Source organism: Coffea arabica, chromosome 6e (assembly GCF_036785885.1).
Source record: "Coffea arabica cultivar ET-39 chromosome 6e, Coffea Arabica ET-39 HiFi, whole genome shotgun sequence".
Taxonomy (NCBI): domain Eukaryota; kingdom Viridiplantae; phylum Streptophyta; class Magnoliopsida; order Gentianales; family Rubiaceae; genus Coffea; species Coffea arabica.
Window position 1 is genome coordinate 4,678,089 of NC_092321.1, and position 12,734 is coordinate 4,690,822.

General features: G+C 36.6%; 2 protein-coding genes across 2 annotated transcripts; one reads left to right on the forward strand and one right to left on the reverse strand.

Annotated features, from left to right (window-relative positions):
* Positions 1-5,370: 5,370 nt before the first annotated feature.
* On the reverse strand, positions 5,371-7,944 carry LOC113697337 (probable small nuclear ribonucleoprotein G). The gene is made up of 4 exons (XM_027216917.2): positions 7,552-7,944; positions 7,407-7,429; positions 5,768-5,889; positions 5,371-5,659 (listed from the first exon to the last, which is right to left on the reverse strand). Exons 1-4 carry the CDS (start codon positions 7,584-7,586, stop codon positions 5,597-5,599), a joined length of 243 nt encoding a protein of 80 aa, XP_027072718.1. The 5' UTR covers positions 7,587-7,944; the 3' UTR covers positions 5,371-5,596.
* Positions 7,945-11,642: 3,698 nt separating this feature from the next.
* LOC113695689 (protein SMALL AUXIN UP-REGULATED RNA 54-like) lies at positions 11,643-12,131 on the forward strand. Its single transcript, XM_027214823.2, has one exon. The coding sequence runs from the start codon at positions 11,643-11,645 to the stop codon at positions 12,129-12,131; it is 489 nt and encodes a 162-aa protein (XP_027070624.1).
* The last annotated feature ends 603 nt before the right edge of the window (positions 12,132-12,734 follow it).

Consider the following 12,734-nt stretch of genomic DNA (forward strand, 5'->3'; position numbering starts at 1 on the left):
TTAACCATGAATGTGGTTGTATCAGCAACTGGGGATGCATGAATCCTCCAATTACAACCCTCAGCTCCACACTTAGCAGTGCATCTGCTCTTTTCATTTTTCAACCTCACCAATGGAAATCCTTTTTGAATAGCATAGTCTTTTAACACTGCTCTAAATGCATCCACATTAGTAAATAGCATTCCTTTCTCAAACTCAATGTCCTCTCTTGGATTGTAAGTCCACATTTTTGACAGCATGATTGCTCTCAAAGGATCTGATTCTTGGTCAGATTCTGAATCAGGCCCAACTTGTGCATCCTCAATCTCCTCATAATCAGACAAGTCATTTTCCTCCTTGTCACTGGAAGAAATTAAGGCCCTATCTTCAGCTATGACATCTTCTAAGTCACTATCCATGTCATCTTTCCAAGAGTCATCAGAACTAGAAGCATAAATCTCATCATCACCCTCACTGTCAACTACAAGAATAGGAGCTTTTTCGATTCCTTTGTCTTTCTGTGCATCCTGAAGTTGGTTATTCCTATTGTCTACCATATTCTCCTCTGTAGTAGGAATAATATCCAGGTGCAGCAAGTACAAGTTTATAACAAGATCTTGCTCATGAAGTTTGAACATATCAGATACTGATTTGTCACTACTGATGTCCATAAAGCTTGTTGTTCTAGGAATCGCACATTTCATATGCACAAGCATGTTCAAATTTCCAGGCAAATCATTCATTGCCTTATCAGTAACATCACCGAGAAGGTCAATATATTGGTAGTTCTTTGGATCGACATTTGGAATTCTGACAGTGTTTCCCATGTAATGAACTACAATATCATGTGCAATAATTCTTCCCATCCTACATATCAGTGTGTTCCCAAGAAAAGTCTCAATCAGTTGCTATATGGATCACATACTCAGACGGCTATAACACATGCATGCTTATTCAAAGTCAAACTCAGGTTGCAAAACAGAACCTTCATTGCAGCTTTCATGAACATCATCACTCTCACCAGCTTTTCATTTAAATTTTCACTTTTGTCTACTAACCAACAGTATACACTACACTTAGAGCTTGTCATATGTATTGCAACTTTAATCTACAAAGCTAAGCTCTTCTTATGTATTACAGCTTCAAAAAACTCAATATTCATCAACTTTTTTGTTCATCAACTTTATAAAGGTCAGGCATACATCATCAAATCACACATTTTTTATAACATCCAACATCAATAATACTTAATAAAACAAGAGCATACAAAGGGTCTGGTTGGATTATAAACTCAGTCATCAAGTCCAACAAAACAGAAAAATATAAGGAAAACAGAGATATTATAGGCAAATCAAACAGAAAGCTTAATGACACCTGCATTTTGTCCAATTACATGTTGATCATATCAACCAGCAATGGAAGATTTTTACCTGTTTTGCAGCTTAGTTTTGACAATCACACTTTCGGTCCAACCGAACGCATGCAATTCATTCAAGTGCCATATTTCTCCTCCTCTGCAATATCCAGCAAGAGATTTCCAGAAACATAGCTTCAATTGGTTCTCCAAGCTACAAATAACAATCACAGTTATAAGTAGTATTTCATTCCTTGGCATTTCCCGGGCACTTAGATGTCTTATCAGAGCAAAATGGCGCCATGATACACGTACGGAACTCAACTTCTAGGCGGCAATGGTTTCCCGCTCCTTATACAGTTGCATGCTTAGTGATATTGTCATTTTTTCTCCTTTTATAAGCTGAATAAGACCACAGCAGAAACAAGGGTATTATTGGCAACTGATGAATTTTCATAGTGACTTCTGACCCTACCATCACTTGAGGGGTGGTAGGAGAGATTTCCAAAATGTGGAGGGAGCTTAGTGATATTTGAAGAAACCTCAGGGGAGGTTTCTGATATTATCCCTTAGTTTTTTGACAAAGTATATATAGGCATTGTTTGGCAAGCAACTTTTTGGTCAAATTTGTCCGATATAAATTTTTTAATAACTTTAACTACAGCAACATCAAAAAAATTTTCAAAGTTTTTAAACTATACACTTCAAAATATTCAAAAATTTACACACTTTAAAAAAATTTTCTACAACTTCTACAGTTAATTGCAGTAAAATTTTAGACAAACAACCAAAAAACTTACTTGCCAAATGGGACCTAATTTAGGAGGAAAACGTCTAAATACAGGAGTTACTTTTTGTTATGATTGTATATATTCGTATGGCAAGTTAAATGTAATATAAAACTAAGCAGCACCTTTTAACAAAATCTATAGTTAAATAGTACAAATAAGATGCTAGTGCTTAATTTCCGGTGGAAAAAACAAAAGAAGGAAAGTCTGCTTATTGCTTATGCACAAGATTTCTATGGCACAATCAAGGGCATAATCATTTTTGGATGCCTTTTTAGGCTCGCAAACGCAAGGAAAGAGTGGTGTCTAATTATGTCTGGGAAGACTAAAAGGGCTCGTGGTAAAACATAATAGCCCCAATTTGCGGGTATGTGGGGTGGCCATGCTGCTGTTCTTTGCTCCCACACATGTACATATTCTCCATTTACAATAATCATAGGACGCACGAGGATCACAGAGTACAGGACAGGCAGAAACTGTGTAATGAGTGGTTAAACAGTTCTGCATCTAATATACGGTTCTCGGTCCAAGACGACAAGAATGAACCCATGTTTGTATTGGTGTTTCGATTCTGGTTTTCTACCAAACACGTGCTCCCTTGCCATCTGCGAAAAATTCTTCAAAACATCTTGAATTCTACCATTAAATATGAACATGTTATTCTCTCATTTTTTTTTTTTTAATTTTAACCTCTTAAAATAATCGCAGTAGGAAATGTAAAAGAGCGTTATGTTTACACAGCAACTGTGTCAACTGAATAACAATGAAAGTCATAAAACAAACATGAGGCTTCAACTTTTAGGATTAATCTTTCCTACGCTGATAATGATGGTGTATACACTGTCAACGTTAGATGAATAACAATTATGTAAAATTTGAATTTGAAATTCAACTTTTGCATGCATGTCATAAATCAAATGGTGATAATGTATACACTGTCAAGTATATATAAGATTTACTGTTAACTCTAAGGCATTGCATTGTGAACACTAGGACATACAAATACTGAACTTAGAAAAAAGGACAGCAAAACCTAAGAAAAAGAGATTCAAGCATGGATTATAGTCCCTGTAATTGGATGTCTGATATGCGTTAAAAATCCAACATAGGTAACAAAGAAACTTGCTTTGCTTGTTTTGGAATTATCCCCTTCTTTTCCTCGTGTATCTCCTCTAAAACTAAAACGAAACAAAAAGACGTAGTAGTAGTAGTAGTAGTACCATATATTTCCATGTCCAATTGTCCATTCCTCGAGGGAGGGGTGGGGCAGGGAGTTGGTTGTGGCGTAGATTTGGGAGTAGGTTATGGCTTTGTATGAACTCATCAATAAACTTTCCTTGTGTCCATTAAGGCTATGACGAATAAACCACCAACAATAATCAGAAAGTAATAGCCTTTTAACCTCTTAATGTGCTGTGGCTACCTGGCACTGTATAGGACCACAAGGAACACAATTTATTGCCCACTGCTTGCCGGAAAAATGGACCAACCCTACATGCATCTAGACTATCAAAGCAAATTCTTTTGCCCATTTTTCCAAGCATTAAACCAAGAAAAAGTAAAAGGGCATTAGTTTGTTGTAGTAGTAAAGATTTGCATCGACAATGTGCTCTTTCTTTAGCAGTAGTATTAATGGGAGATTTTGGGATTTTCCTTGGACAGCTCAAAGCAACAGCGACAAAAGCAAAAGTGAAAAAAGGTCGCAGCCCAGATTTGTACGAAAGCCAGACCGGGGGAGGGAGAGCGTGCTGTTTGGAAACCCGTAGTGAAAAGCTTTCTAAGGCAGCTGCCCGTTGTATTGTGAGTCGTCACTCTTCCAATTCCATAGATGATAGAACAGAACCTCCCCACTGTTTCAAATTTGAACTTAAAATTGCGGGATACTCACTTTGTCATCGGACATACGGATGTAAGAGTTGCTAGACTTGAAAACAAAGCAAAAATTATTCAAGTCAAGTGGTAACTTTACCAACACCTTGCATTCATTTATTTATTTTTTGGTCCCTTCCAAAGAGAAAGGTATTAGTATTACTTGCCATGACAGACATCTGATTGGCACATCTAGTTGACATGCGTTCACTTCACCATTCATAGTTCAATATTAATAGTTCGTTGATAATTATAGATGATAGGATTGTATTTGACATATGCATTCGACATTTTCTACGTAATGGCATTTGTAATCCCCCTTTGAGATGGAAGTTGCAGAACCAAAATGTTTAAATTCGACTTGACAATTTCGGAGAACCCATACCGTGGGTGTGTGGCTGATGTGTTCTGAAGGATTCTTCTTTTGACGGTGGTACCGTGCTGCTTGTGAACTTAGGTGAACGATTCGTTTTTGTGTTTGATGGTGTATACTTTCGACTGATAAAATGCATTTCTATCTTTATCATAGATAGTTCAAACTTCATTATTGATTTTTTAAAATAGAAAAGCTGGAGCACCACTTTGAGCATCCAGTATCAGTGTGATTCTCAAACAAAATTCACTTCCGAAATGATGTTTATCAACCACCTTAGAGGTAATTCTGTTGCCCAGAAGGATTTTTTTTCCTTTTCCGACAAAAGTAACGCACTTGGAAACCAGGAAAACCTGCAAGGTCGAGAAGACTACGGCACGCCTGTAAAATCCAGCAAAAAGAGTTGCTCAAACATGTAATAATTCAAATCAGGTCCGCATCCAGAATCATACGCTTCCAATCCTGAATGGAAACACCCGTTGGGCTTTCTTTGGTCGAATGATGAATAGGTCAGTTTCCAAGATTTTCAACTTTCATTTTGCCCTAGACACAAAGCTAAAAACAGAAGCTCGGATTTAATCCACTGTGACTAAACTATAGTGCAATCAGCATCAATAAATGAACAGAAATTCTACGGCTAAGACCATAACAGAGAGAGAAATGGCCACGGGAAGATCACAAAAGGCTTTGAAATGTAACGAGCGTGTTTGGATTGTAAATTATTTGAGATAATTTTGTGAAAAAATACTGTAACACTTTTTTGATATGATGTATGTGAGATAAAAAGATGATTGAAAAATATGTTGATGATGCAAGCAAGTCAGTGTGTGTAAATAATGTGTAATTTTTTACAAATAACAAAAAATGACTGACGAAGAGGAATCTCCATAATTCAACAGTTCAAGCACCAGAACAACTTTTCTAAGAAGAATATCGACTTGCTTTTTCTCCACCTGCTGACATCAAAGACCTCAATACTGGAAATATATAGTTTTAGACGGAAGAAATGCTTTCCAAGATAGACGTCGTCACAGCTAATCATATCAGGAGTCATAACTCACAACACAACAAACCAAGTAACCCAAGAATTTTACACCAAAAACTACATAATATGCCACAGGCCATTCCATTTGCTTAGTAAAGTATTAAAAAGTTACATGCTAGTATCACTTAACCTCCACAATAACATCGGATTGCATGATAAAATAAAACCACTGCCTGAGAAATATACAATCACTGTGCTCTGGCAACTGGTTCGAGTGCTTCAACAGTGACTACACTATTTCCTCTGACAACCTACAAGAAGACAACATGCAAAGAAGGATGAATAAGAAAAGCCACAAAGTAGGAGCACAAGCAATAATTGAAGCATAAATTTAAAAAAATCCAAGAAAATATACTTACAACCATCCCTATCTTAATCTTATCATTGCCATTCACTTCCACTGTGTCATCAACCACCAGGTTCATGAACTGATCAAAACCCCGAAGTGTTCCAACCACCATGCGGTTGGCATTCAACTTGACTGCAAAAAAGATTATCACAATAAATTTCACACCAAACTTTAAAACTTTCAAGTAGGATGGAAATATTGAACTACTCAAAAAATGAGAATTATAAAATTCTGGTTGAATCTTACTGAGGCAGTGTATATGGGGAAGGCCCCAAACACTTTATAGTTTGCACAGAAGTGACAAGCAAAGTTTGTACAGAACACAAATAGCTTGCACAACACTTGAAATCTTTTGCTAGAAATTTTTGTACTTGAAAAGTACCGCCAAACGCATTTGCAGGGCAACTAAATTAGGTTAGCACATCACAGAAACAAAGAAAAGTGGTAGACTCAATGATGATTCACTCAGAAATATCATAGCATAAATCCATTTTACCAAGCAGGTCAAATTGATGCAATAATACACCTACCCAAGGCATAATCCATAGACTTATTAGGTATAAAATCTACAGGTAGAGCCTCCTCATGGCAGAATAAGTAGTTGTCTCCCTTCAAAACTTACTCAACTTGGATATTGCATGCTTGATTAAAGGACTGATACCAGATTTTACCCTCCTCACCAACTAGGAAAGTGAAAATCTACTCGTTGACTTCTCAATATTAAATGGGGCAATTCAGTGAAAAAATATGCATCTTCAGAAACTATGTGTGTCCTGAACTGCATCACGTTGCTGTCTTCAAATGTAAACCTACCAAAACATCTACCAAAGGATCTCAAAAAACGATTTCACTAGATGCCCTCACAAAAAATTTGAACCATTAAGTGAATAATAAGTTATTAAATCAAGTCCCATCTCATCAAGCCTCAATGTGAGACACAAGCTCCATACCTATCCCATATTACCGAAAATCGCACAATGGGTATCTGGTTGAATGTTCCAAAAGAAAACTCTTACACCAGATAAAACAGTTGTTCATCAATTTAAACGAACAACTGGATCATATTCCATTATCCTAGTATTGCAAGTCAAAGTCATTCAATACAAAAATAAAATTACTTAAAGCATTATAAGAAACGAACATGAATTAGCCAACTAATCTGTAGTCACACAACAAAAAGTTGCAAAGAGCAAATGTGTTATCGAAACAACTGATAGGCAGAAATTCAAAAAATCCGTTGGCCATTTGGTCAACTATTGAATTTAAAGTATTCCAGGAACTTCAACATATACATTCTACAGAAACCATATCAATCCATGTAATTTCACAACAGTTGATACTTATCATGTCAAAAATTATGCTTAAGCTTCAAGTTGACATCCAAGCTCAAAAGTTATCTTTGATCCTATTTTTTAAGGTCAAATTCGGGCATCATACTTGCGCTTTTTAGCCATTAACAGGAGGAACAACATAACTAAGAAAGTTATCATGTATTTTATAATAGTCCTCTAAGGTTCAGCGCAAAACTGGATGAATTCCTAAAAAACTTTAAGCTTATGATTTTTAACTTTCTAAATTTAGCGATATATGGCCCAGGACAAACAAATATACGAGGAAAAAAGAGCAAAACATCGTAGCTGAGAACATACTCTGGAGTTTTTTGTCCATGTACCTGCAATAGAAACAAACAGACAAGCAATTTAATTTAACGGCATAACGTATAAAATCAAAATTAATGCTTAAATTAAAAATCAAGATGAAAAGGAAAAGAGCATATGGAAGTAAGAGAAGTACTTCTTCAGATCCGGGGGTTGGCCCGATCGACTCATGGTGAAAACCCTACACACAGAGAGAGAGGGGGAGTGTGTGTGTGTGAGAGAGAGAGAGAAAGAGAGAGAGAGAAAGAGAGAGAGAGAGAGATAGACTCGCGAAGCACCGGTGAGGGACGACCAAATAGGGAAAGAGCGAGAAGCACCTCTAACAGGGGTTTACCAGTGGTCAAAACCCTACCGTATATGCTCTCGGAAATCGGAAGAGAGGGTGACCTCGGGTTTATGCGACCAACGATCCACCACCTACAGAAAATTAACCCATAGTTCATGGGCTGGATGGCTTCTTGATCTTGGATCTTTTAATATTAGAGATGGCCCAACAGATATTGTTCTCGAAACGGCTAACAACTGATGTGGCTTCCTAGACATAAAGTTTTGAAAAAGTACATACATTTATTCGTATTTCCATATTTTTTCCTCCTAGACTTTTAGGGATACATGATATCTAGTTACTGAGTGGTTACTACTTACTAGCGTTTTGACAACCAGACCGGCTGGTTTAATGGGTCGAATTGCAAACCGGTCATATCTCCAGTCCGGTTTAATAGTTAACCCAAAAAATTTAATTGAATGGATCAAATCCAATAAAAAATCTGTTGAATTAATAAAAATCAGAAAAATTAGATAGTTCAACCGGAGTTACTAACTTTTTTATTTTCTAGAATAAATATTTCAACGTTATTCACTTTATTTAATATTAAAATAATTAAACAAGATTCAAACTTTGAATCCGAGTTGAACCAACCGAATCAGAAACTTTTTTGATTCATTCTCCGATTTGGGTTTAGAAACATTGGTAGTTACTACTTTATCATGGCACCCGATGTTGTTTTCTTTTTTTTTTGTTTATTTTTTAGGAAAGTGGTGATCTAATCTCTCAAAAAATGTGTTTTCATCTTTTTTATTGCTTGGTTGTATGTTTTTTCTTTCGCTCCCAGTTTTATTGTGATTTTAGTAGCATCACAAATATTTGTAACTTTAAAACTGCCAGACATATATAACATTCTCTCAATCTCATCTTAGTTACTTTTGCTTCCCTTGGAATTTTAAAAATGCCCAAGAATTAGGAGGGTAAAAATCCCTAAAACATAGGATGACAATAGATTTTGGAAAACTAAAGGATAAAGAGTAGTAGGTAACTCTCAAAACGCATCTGTAACATCCCTATTTTTCTCTTATGAATTTAAGTTTTTATTTTCATTTGGATATAGTGCACTTAAATCACAAGCTAAAAATTGTCAACTCGTTGCATTTTAACCATGGACTGAGGATGACTTTACTGGCACTGTCAGGGGTCTCAATATAAACTAAACTTTGTAACGACTTGTTTGCCAAGTGGTTAACCAATGTTGACATCCCTCTTGCAAGTAGCGCAACTGGTTGGGTTTTGCTTTCGAAGTCAACCGAGTTCCTTTTCACGGCTTGACGCTCTTGTCATGGAATCGAGTCATGTTGAAACCTTCAATTCTGGTCGTATTGATATTTCCACAATGATGAGAAAAGTCTCCAAAACCAGGTCTCGTGAAGAAATTAGGAAAAATTTATTTGAACTCCTCTTTTTATTATTTGCACTTTTATTACATAATTTTTATTTGTTAGATATAAGATACAACAAATGATGATAGTGCCAATAATAAAATATGAAACGCAAATAATATTTTTCAAAAAAAAATTCCAGGGCAGAATCAGATACCTCAATAAGCTTCGTATTGTCTGATCCTAAGGCGCAGCTCGCATAATCTACTGTTTCTATCAGGCAATGGTAGCTTCTGAGTTGTGGAACTGCCCTTTTTTTCTTCATTTTCCATGAACTTCCCCCTTAGGATAACCATGAAGAATCAGGAAAAGAACTCAATTAAAACAGCAGCCTCGCCATTTAGCTTGTTTTGAAGTTTATCCTGACGTAAAGAATGCCTAGTCCATATTAGTTTTATTTATCTTCCACTCCTTACCCTGTTTCGGTCAGTGCATGCAGGCAAGTTTTTTTTTTTTTGCGTAAAGACTAAAGGCAGGGAAAAGAATAAAAGATCCATCAAGTTCGAACTTGAGCAAAGCGGTCGGCACGTAGAGCCAAGGACTGCAGCTGGCAATGGATTCATATATAAGATCTCCCCAACTAAAACTCCCTACACAGTCGTCCGTGGATCGGGAACAATTTTGTATAATTTGATTTGTTGCCGCCACGGAGATTGCGTAATCCAATCGTTGATTGGAAGTAGCCACGTCAATTGTTCATACAAAGTCAACCGATGCTTATCTACATCGAAGCCTATGTCAACCCTCCATTGTGCCAATCCCCTCTCGCCGTCAAGACTGAATTGCAGGCAATGCCGTCCAAGAATTCTACGTCTCTAGTTCTTCTCTTAAAAAGTTTGGTTAAAAGATTTTCTTATCGGGGTATTCGGTAAAGGATATCAGCTTCATTCCCGTCCACGTATCATGAATCAATGGGCCTCCACTCTTTCAAGTAGGTGATATATTATCGAACCAAGGGCACGTTTGGGGTTGACTAATTCTCTTAGCACTTACATTACATGAGGCCGAAAGCCGGTAATGTACTGCAGAAGCTGCAGAGTATTTTAATTGCTCCCTACCATCTGATTTATTTTTAGATATGTGTTTGCTTGTTACCCACCGTTTGATTTAGCCCTTGGCCGAACGCATCTTTCTTTCGCTCTAAAAGCAGGAGATAAGAGAGGCGGGTGATGGGATTCTCTTTGTTGAATTTAGACGAAATTCCTTAACCATCAAATCATTTTTTCCGTTTTGAAACGCTGCGCAGGATGTGCGACAAGTATGGCTTATGGTCCTCGACTGAATTATGGAATGGTTATAACTAATCGTGTATCACGTATTCTATGTGTTTCCGAATTCGATTCAGAAACACTAAGAAATTGAGGAAGGCCTGTAGTTTAGAAGGTTTGGTTGCAATTGACGCTCTTGATATTTTAGTCTGTTTATTCAACCACAGATTTAAAAATAATTGGCAAAAGGAAAGGATTATTAATAAAAAATGCAATCAAATGAAAATAGCTAGGTTTAGGTTTGTGCTCAAAGGCAACGTGGCATCCCCTCATTTTTTTTTTTTGGAATAAAAAAATCATCATTTTATTAAATCTATAGTAATGGTAGAAATTACATTAGCTATACACATATACAAATAGATCTGGAGAACAAACACTTTGATACCGTAGATCTAGAAAATCAATAGAATATTACATCAAAACTCCAAAAAAAAAATCAAAAGATAAAATGCTTATAACCCCAAAAATATCATTCCAATTATACTGCTTGCTTCGTTCTAAATCTACTAATGAACTGATTCAAACCCAAATGTTAAGGTGAGATCTCACCATGCATGTCTAAGAAATTTCAGATCTAACAACCAAATTCGAAAAAACTTAGATCTAATACAATAAATAGACTAACTACAAAAACTCTTGCTAGAAATACTTAAGAGAAGGTGAAACTCTTATTAGAAATCTCTAAACAAGAAGAAATTCTCACTAAAAAATCTATGGGACAGTAATTGTAACTGCAGATGGATAATTGTTTGGTTACTTTCTGGCCTTTGAATGCATTAAAGTAGTTGCAACTGCGAATCGATATGGAGCATCAATTATTGGGCAAAACACCACTAATGAACATTTGGTGCATCATCTTCATCTCAACACTCCTAACCCCGTTAAAAATATTTATTCAATTCAAAAGCGAAAAATTAAACCAATTGACAAGTGGTACGGCCCCATTTTTTTCGAAAAAAAAAAAAACATTGGTATGGCCCATTTTAGGGTATCAAATCGGCGGAATATTAAGGTCCCGCAAGGACGAGTGAAGGTACCCGCAAGGACGATTCCAAAAGGAATGACAAAAGCAAGCCACCCACAATCATAGACTCTAATTGATTCTATACCCTTTTTTAGCAGTCCAAAGACTCATGAACACCCTCACCGTGAGTTGTGAGTTTGAGTTGGGGAGGCATTTGTATTGGCCCCGATAACGAAGTCGCACCTTATTTACATAAACCTTTTTCACCCACCACCCCTTTCTACAATGCAAGCTTCTCCTCAAGAAAATTCTCTTCCTTTAGCATCAATCTCACTGTCCAACCGTTCTTCTTCCTTCAACCCTAATACACTTTCTAAGTTCAAAGGCATGATGTGGGGAAAGAAGATTGGATCGGTGAAGAAATTAGCCAGAAGGGCCAAGTCAATCAAGAAAGTTCAGCGTGAGCCATCACAACAAGAGCATTTGCTTATGGGCAATTGTGAAGCTGAAGAATCATCACCTTCGACAACACCAACAGGAACATTTGCTTTGTATGTAGGAGAAGCCCGACAAAGATTCGTGGTACCAACCGGCCACCTCTCTCACCCTCTTTTTAAGATGTTGTTAGAGAAAGCATATGATGAATTTGGTTTCGATCAGAGAAATGGTCTGGTGGTACCATGCAGCGTCACTGCATTCCAAGGGGTGTTAAGTGCCGTCGAATGCTGCAACGGCAAGTTTGATTTTGGAGATTTGGTGCTGGAGTTCATATAACTATGGTAGACCTAGTTCTAGAATTGATGTAGGTTGGGGCCTTTAGCTTGAAAATACCGCAGTTTTCTCTTTCCTTCCACTAGTGAAGTGATTAAGCTAATCGACTTATCGAGGTAAATTTGGGAACAGATGTAGGAGAGCATTGTAATTATCCATTTTCTAAGTTCTACGAATTTGACCATGCTTGTAATTCTATTCGAGTTGAGGTGCGAATTAATTTGTTTGGATATTAAATTTTTTCAAATAATATTTCACTAGTATTATAAATATATTTTTTAATTTATTTTTTTATATTTTCAATCATCTTTTTTATCTCACATGCATCACATAAAAAAAATATTACATTAATTACTTCAAATAATACTCTATCCAAACAAATCTGTTATTCTTCGCCGAGATGGCTACTTGTCTGGCTTGATCCGCGTTGGGTGGATAATTGAGCAGTGTTGATTCAGTTTTCCAATTACCTGCCGGCCGGCCCATTAGTTAGAAACTTCAAAATTGCTGTTCCGATGGAGTGGCAGTTGGGGTATTTAATCTTCCTTTTTGGCTCTTTAAGTGATTAGCGTGTGAACGTGAGAGGATTAAGTTTAGGACTCTCTA

Excerpts from the sequence above, each read along its gene's own strand:
- LOC113697337 (XM_027216917.2), bottom strand. The coding sequence starts at position 7,586 with ATGAGTCGATCGGGCCAACCCCCGGATCTGAAGAA. Across the intron at positions 7,430-7,551 it reads CAACCCCCGGATCTGAAGAA|GTACATGGACAAAAAACTCC; the intron begins GTACTTCTCTTA and ends TTTCTATTGCAG. Across the intron at positions 5,890-7,406 it reads CATGGACAAAAAACTCCAGA|TCAAGTTGAATGCCAACCGC; the intron begins GTATGTTCTCAG and ends TCTTTTTTGCAG.
- LOC113695689 (XM_027214823.2), top strand. The coding sequence starts at position 11,643 with ATGCAAGCTTCTCCTCAAGAAAATTCTCTTCCTTTAGCATCAATCTCA.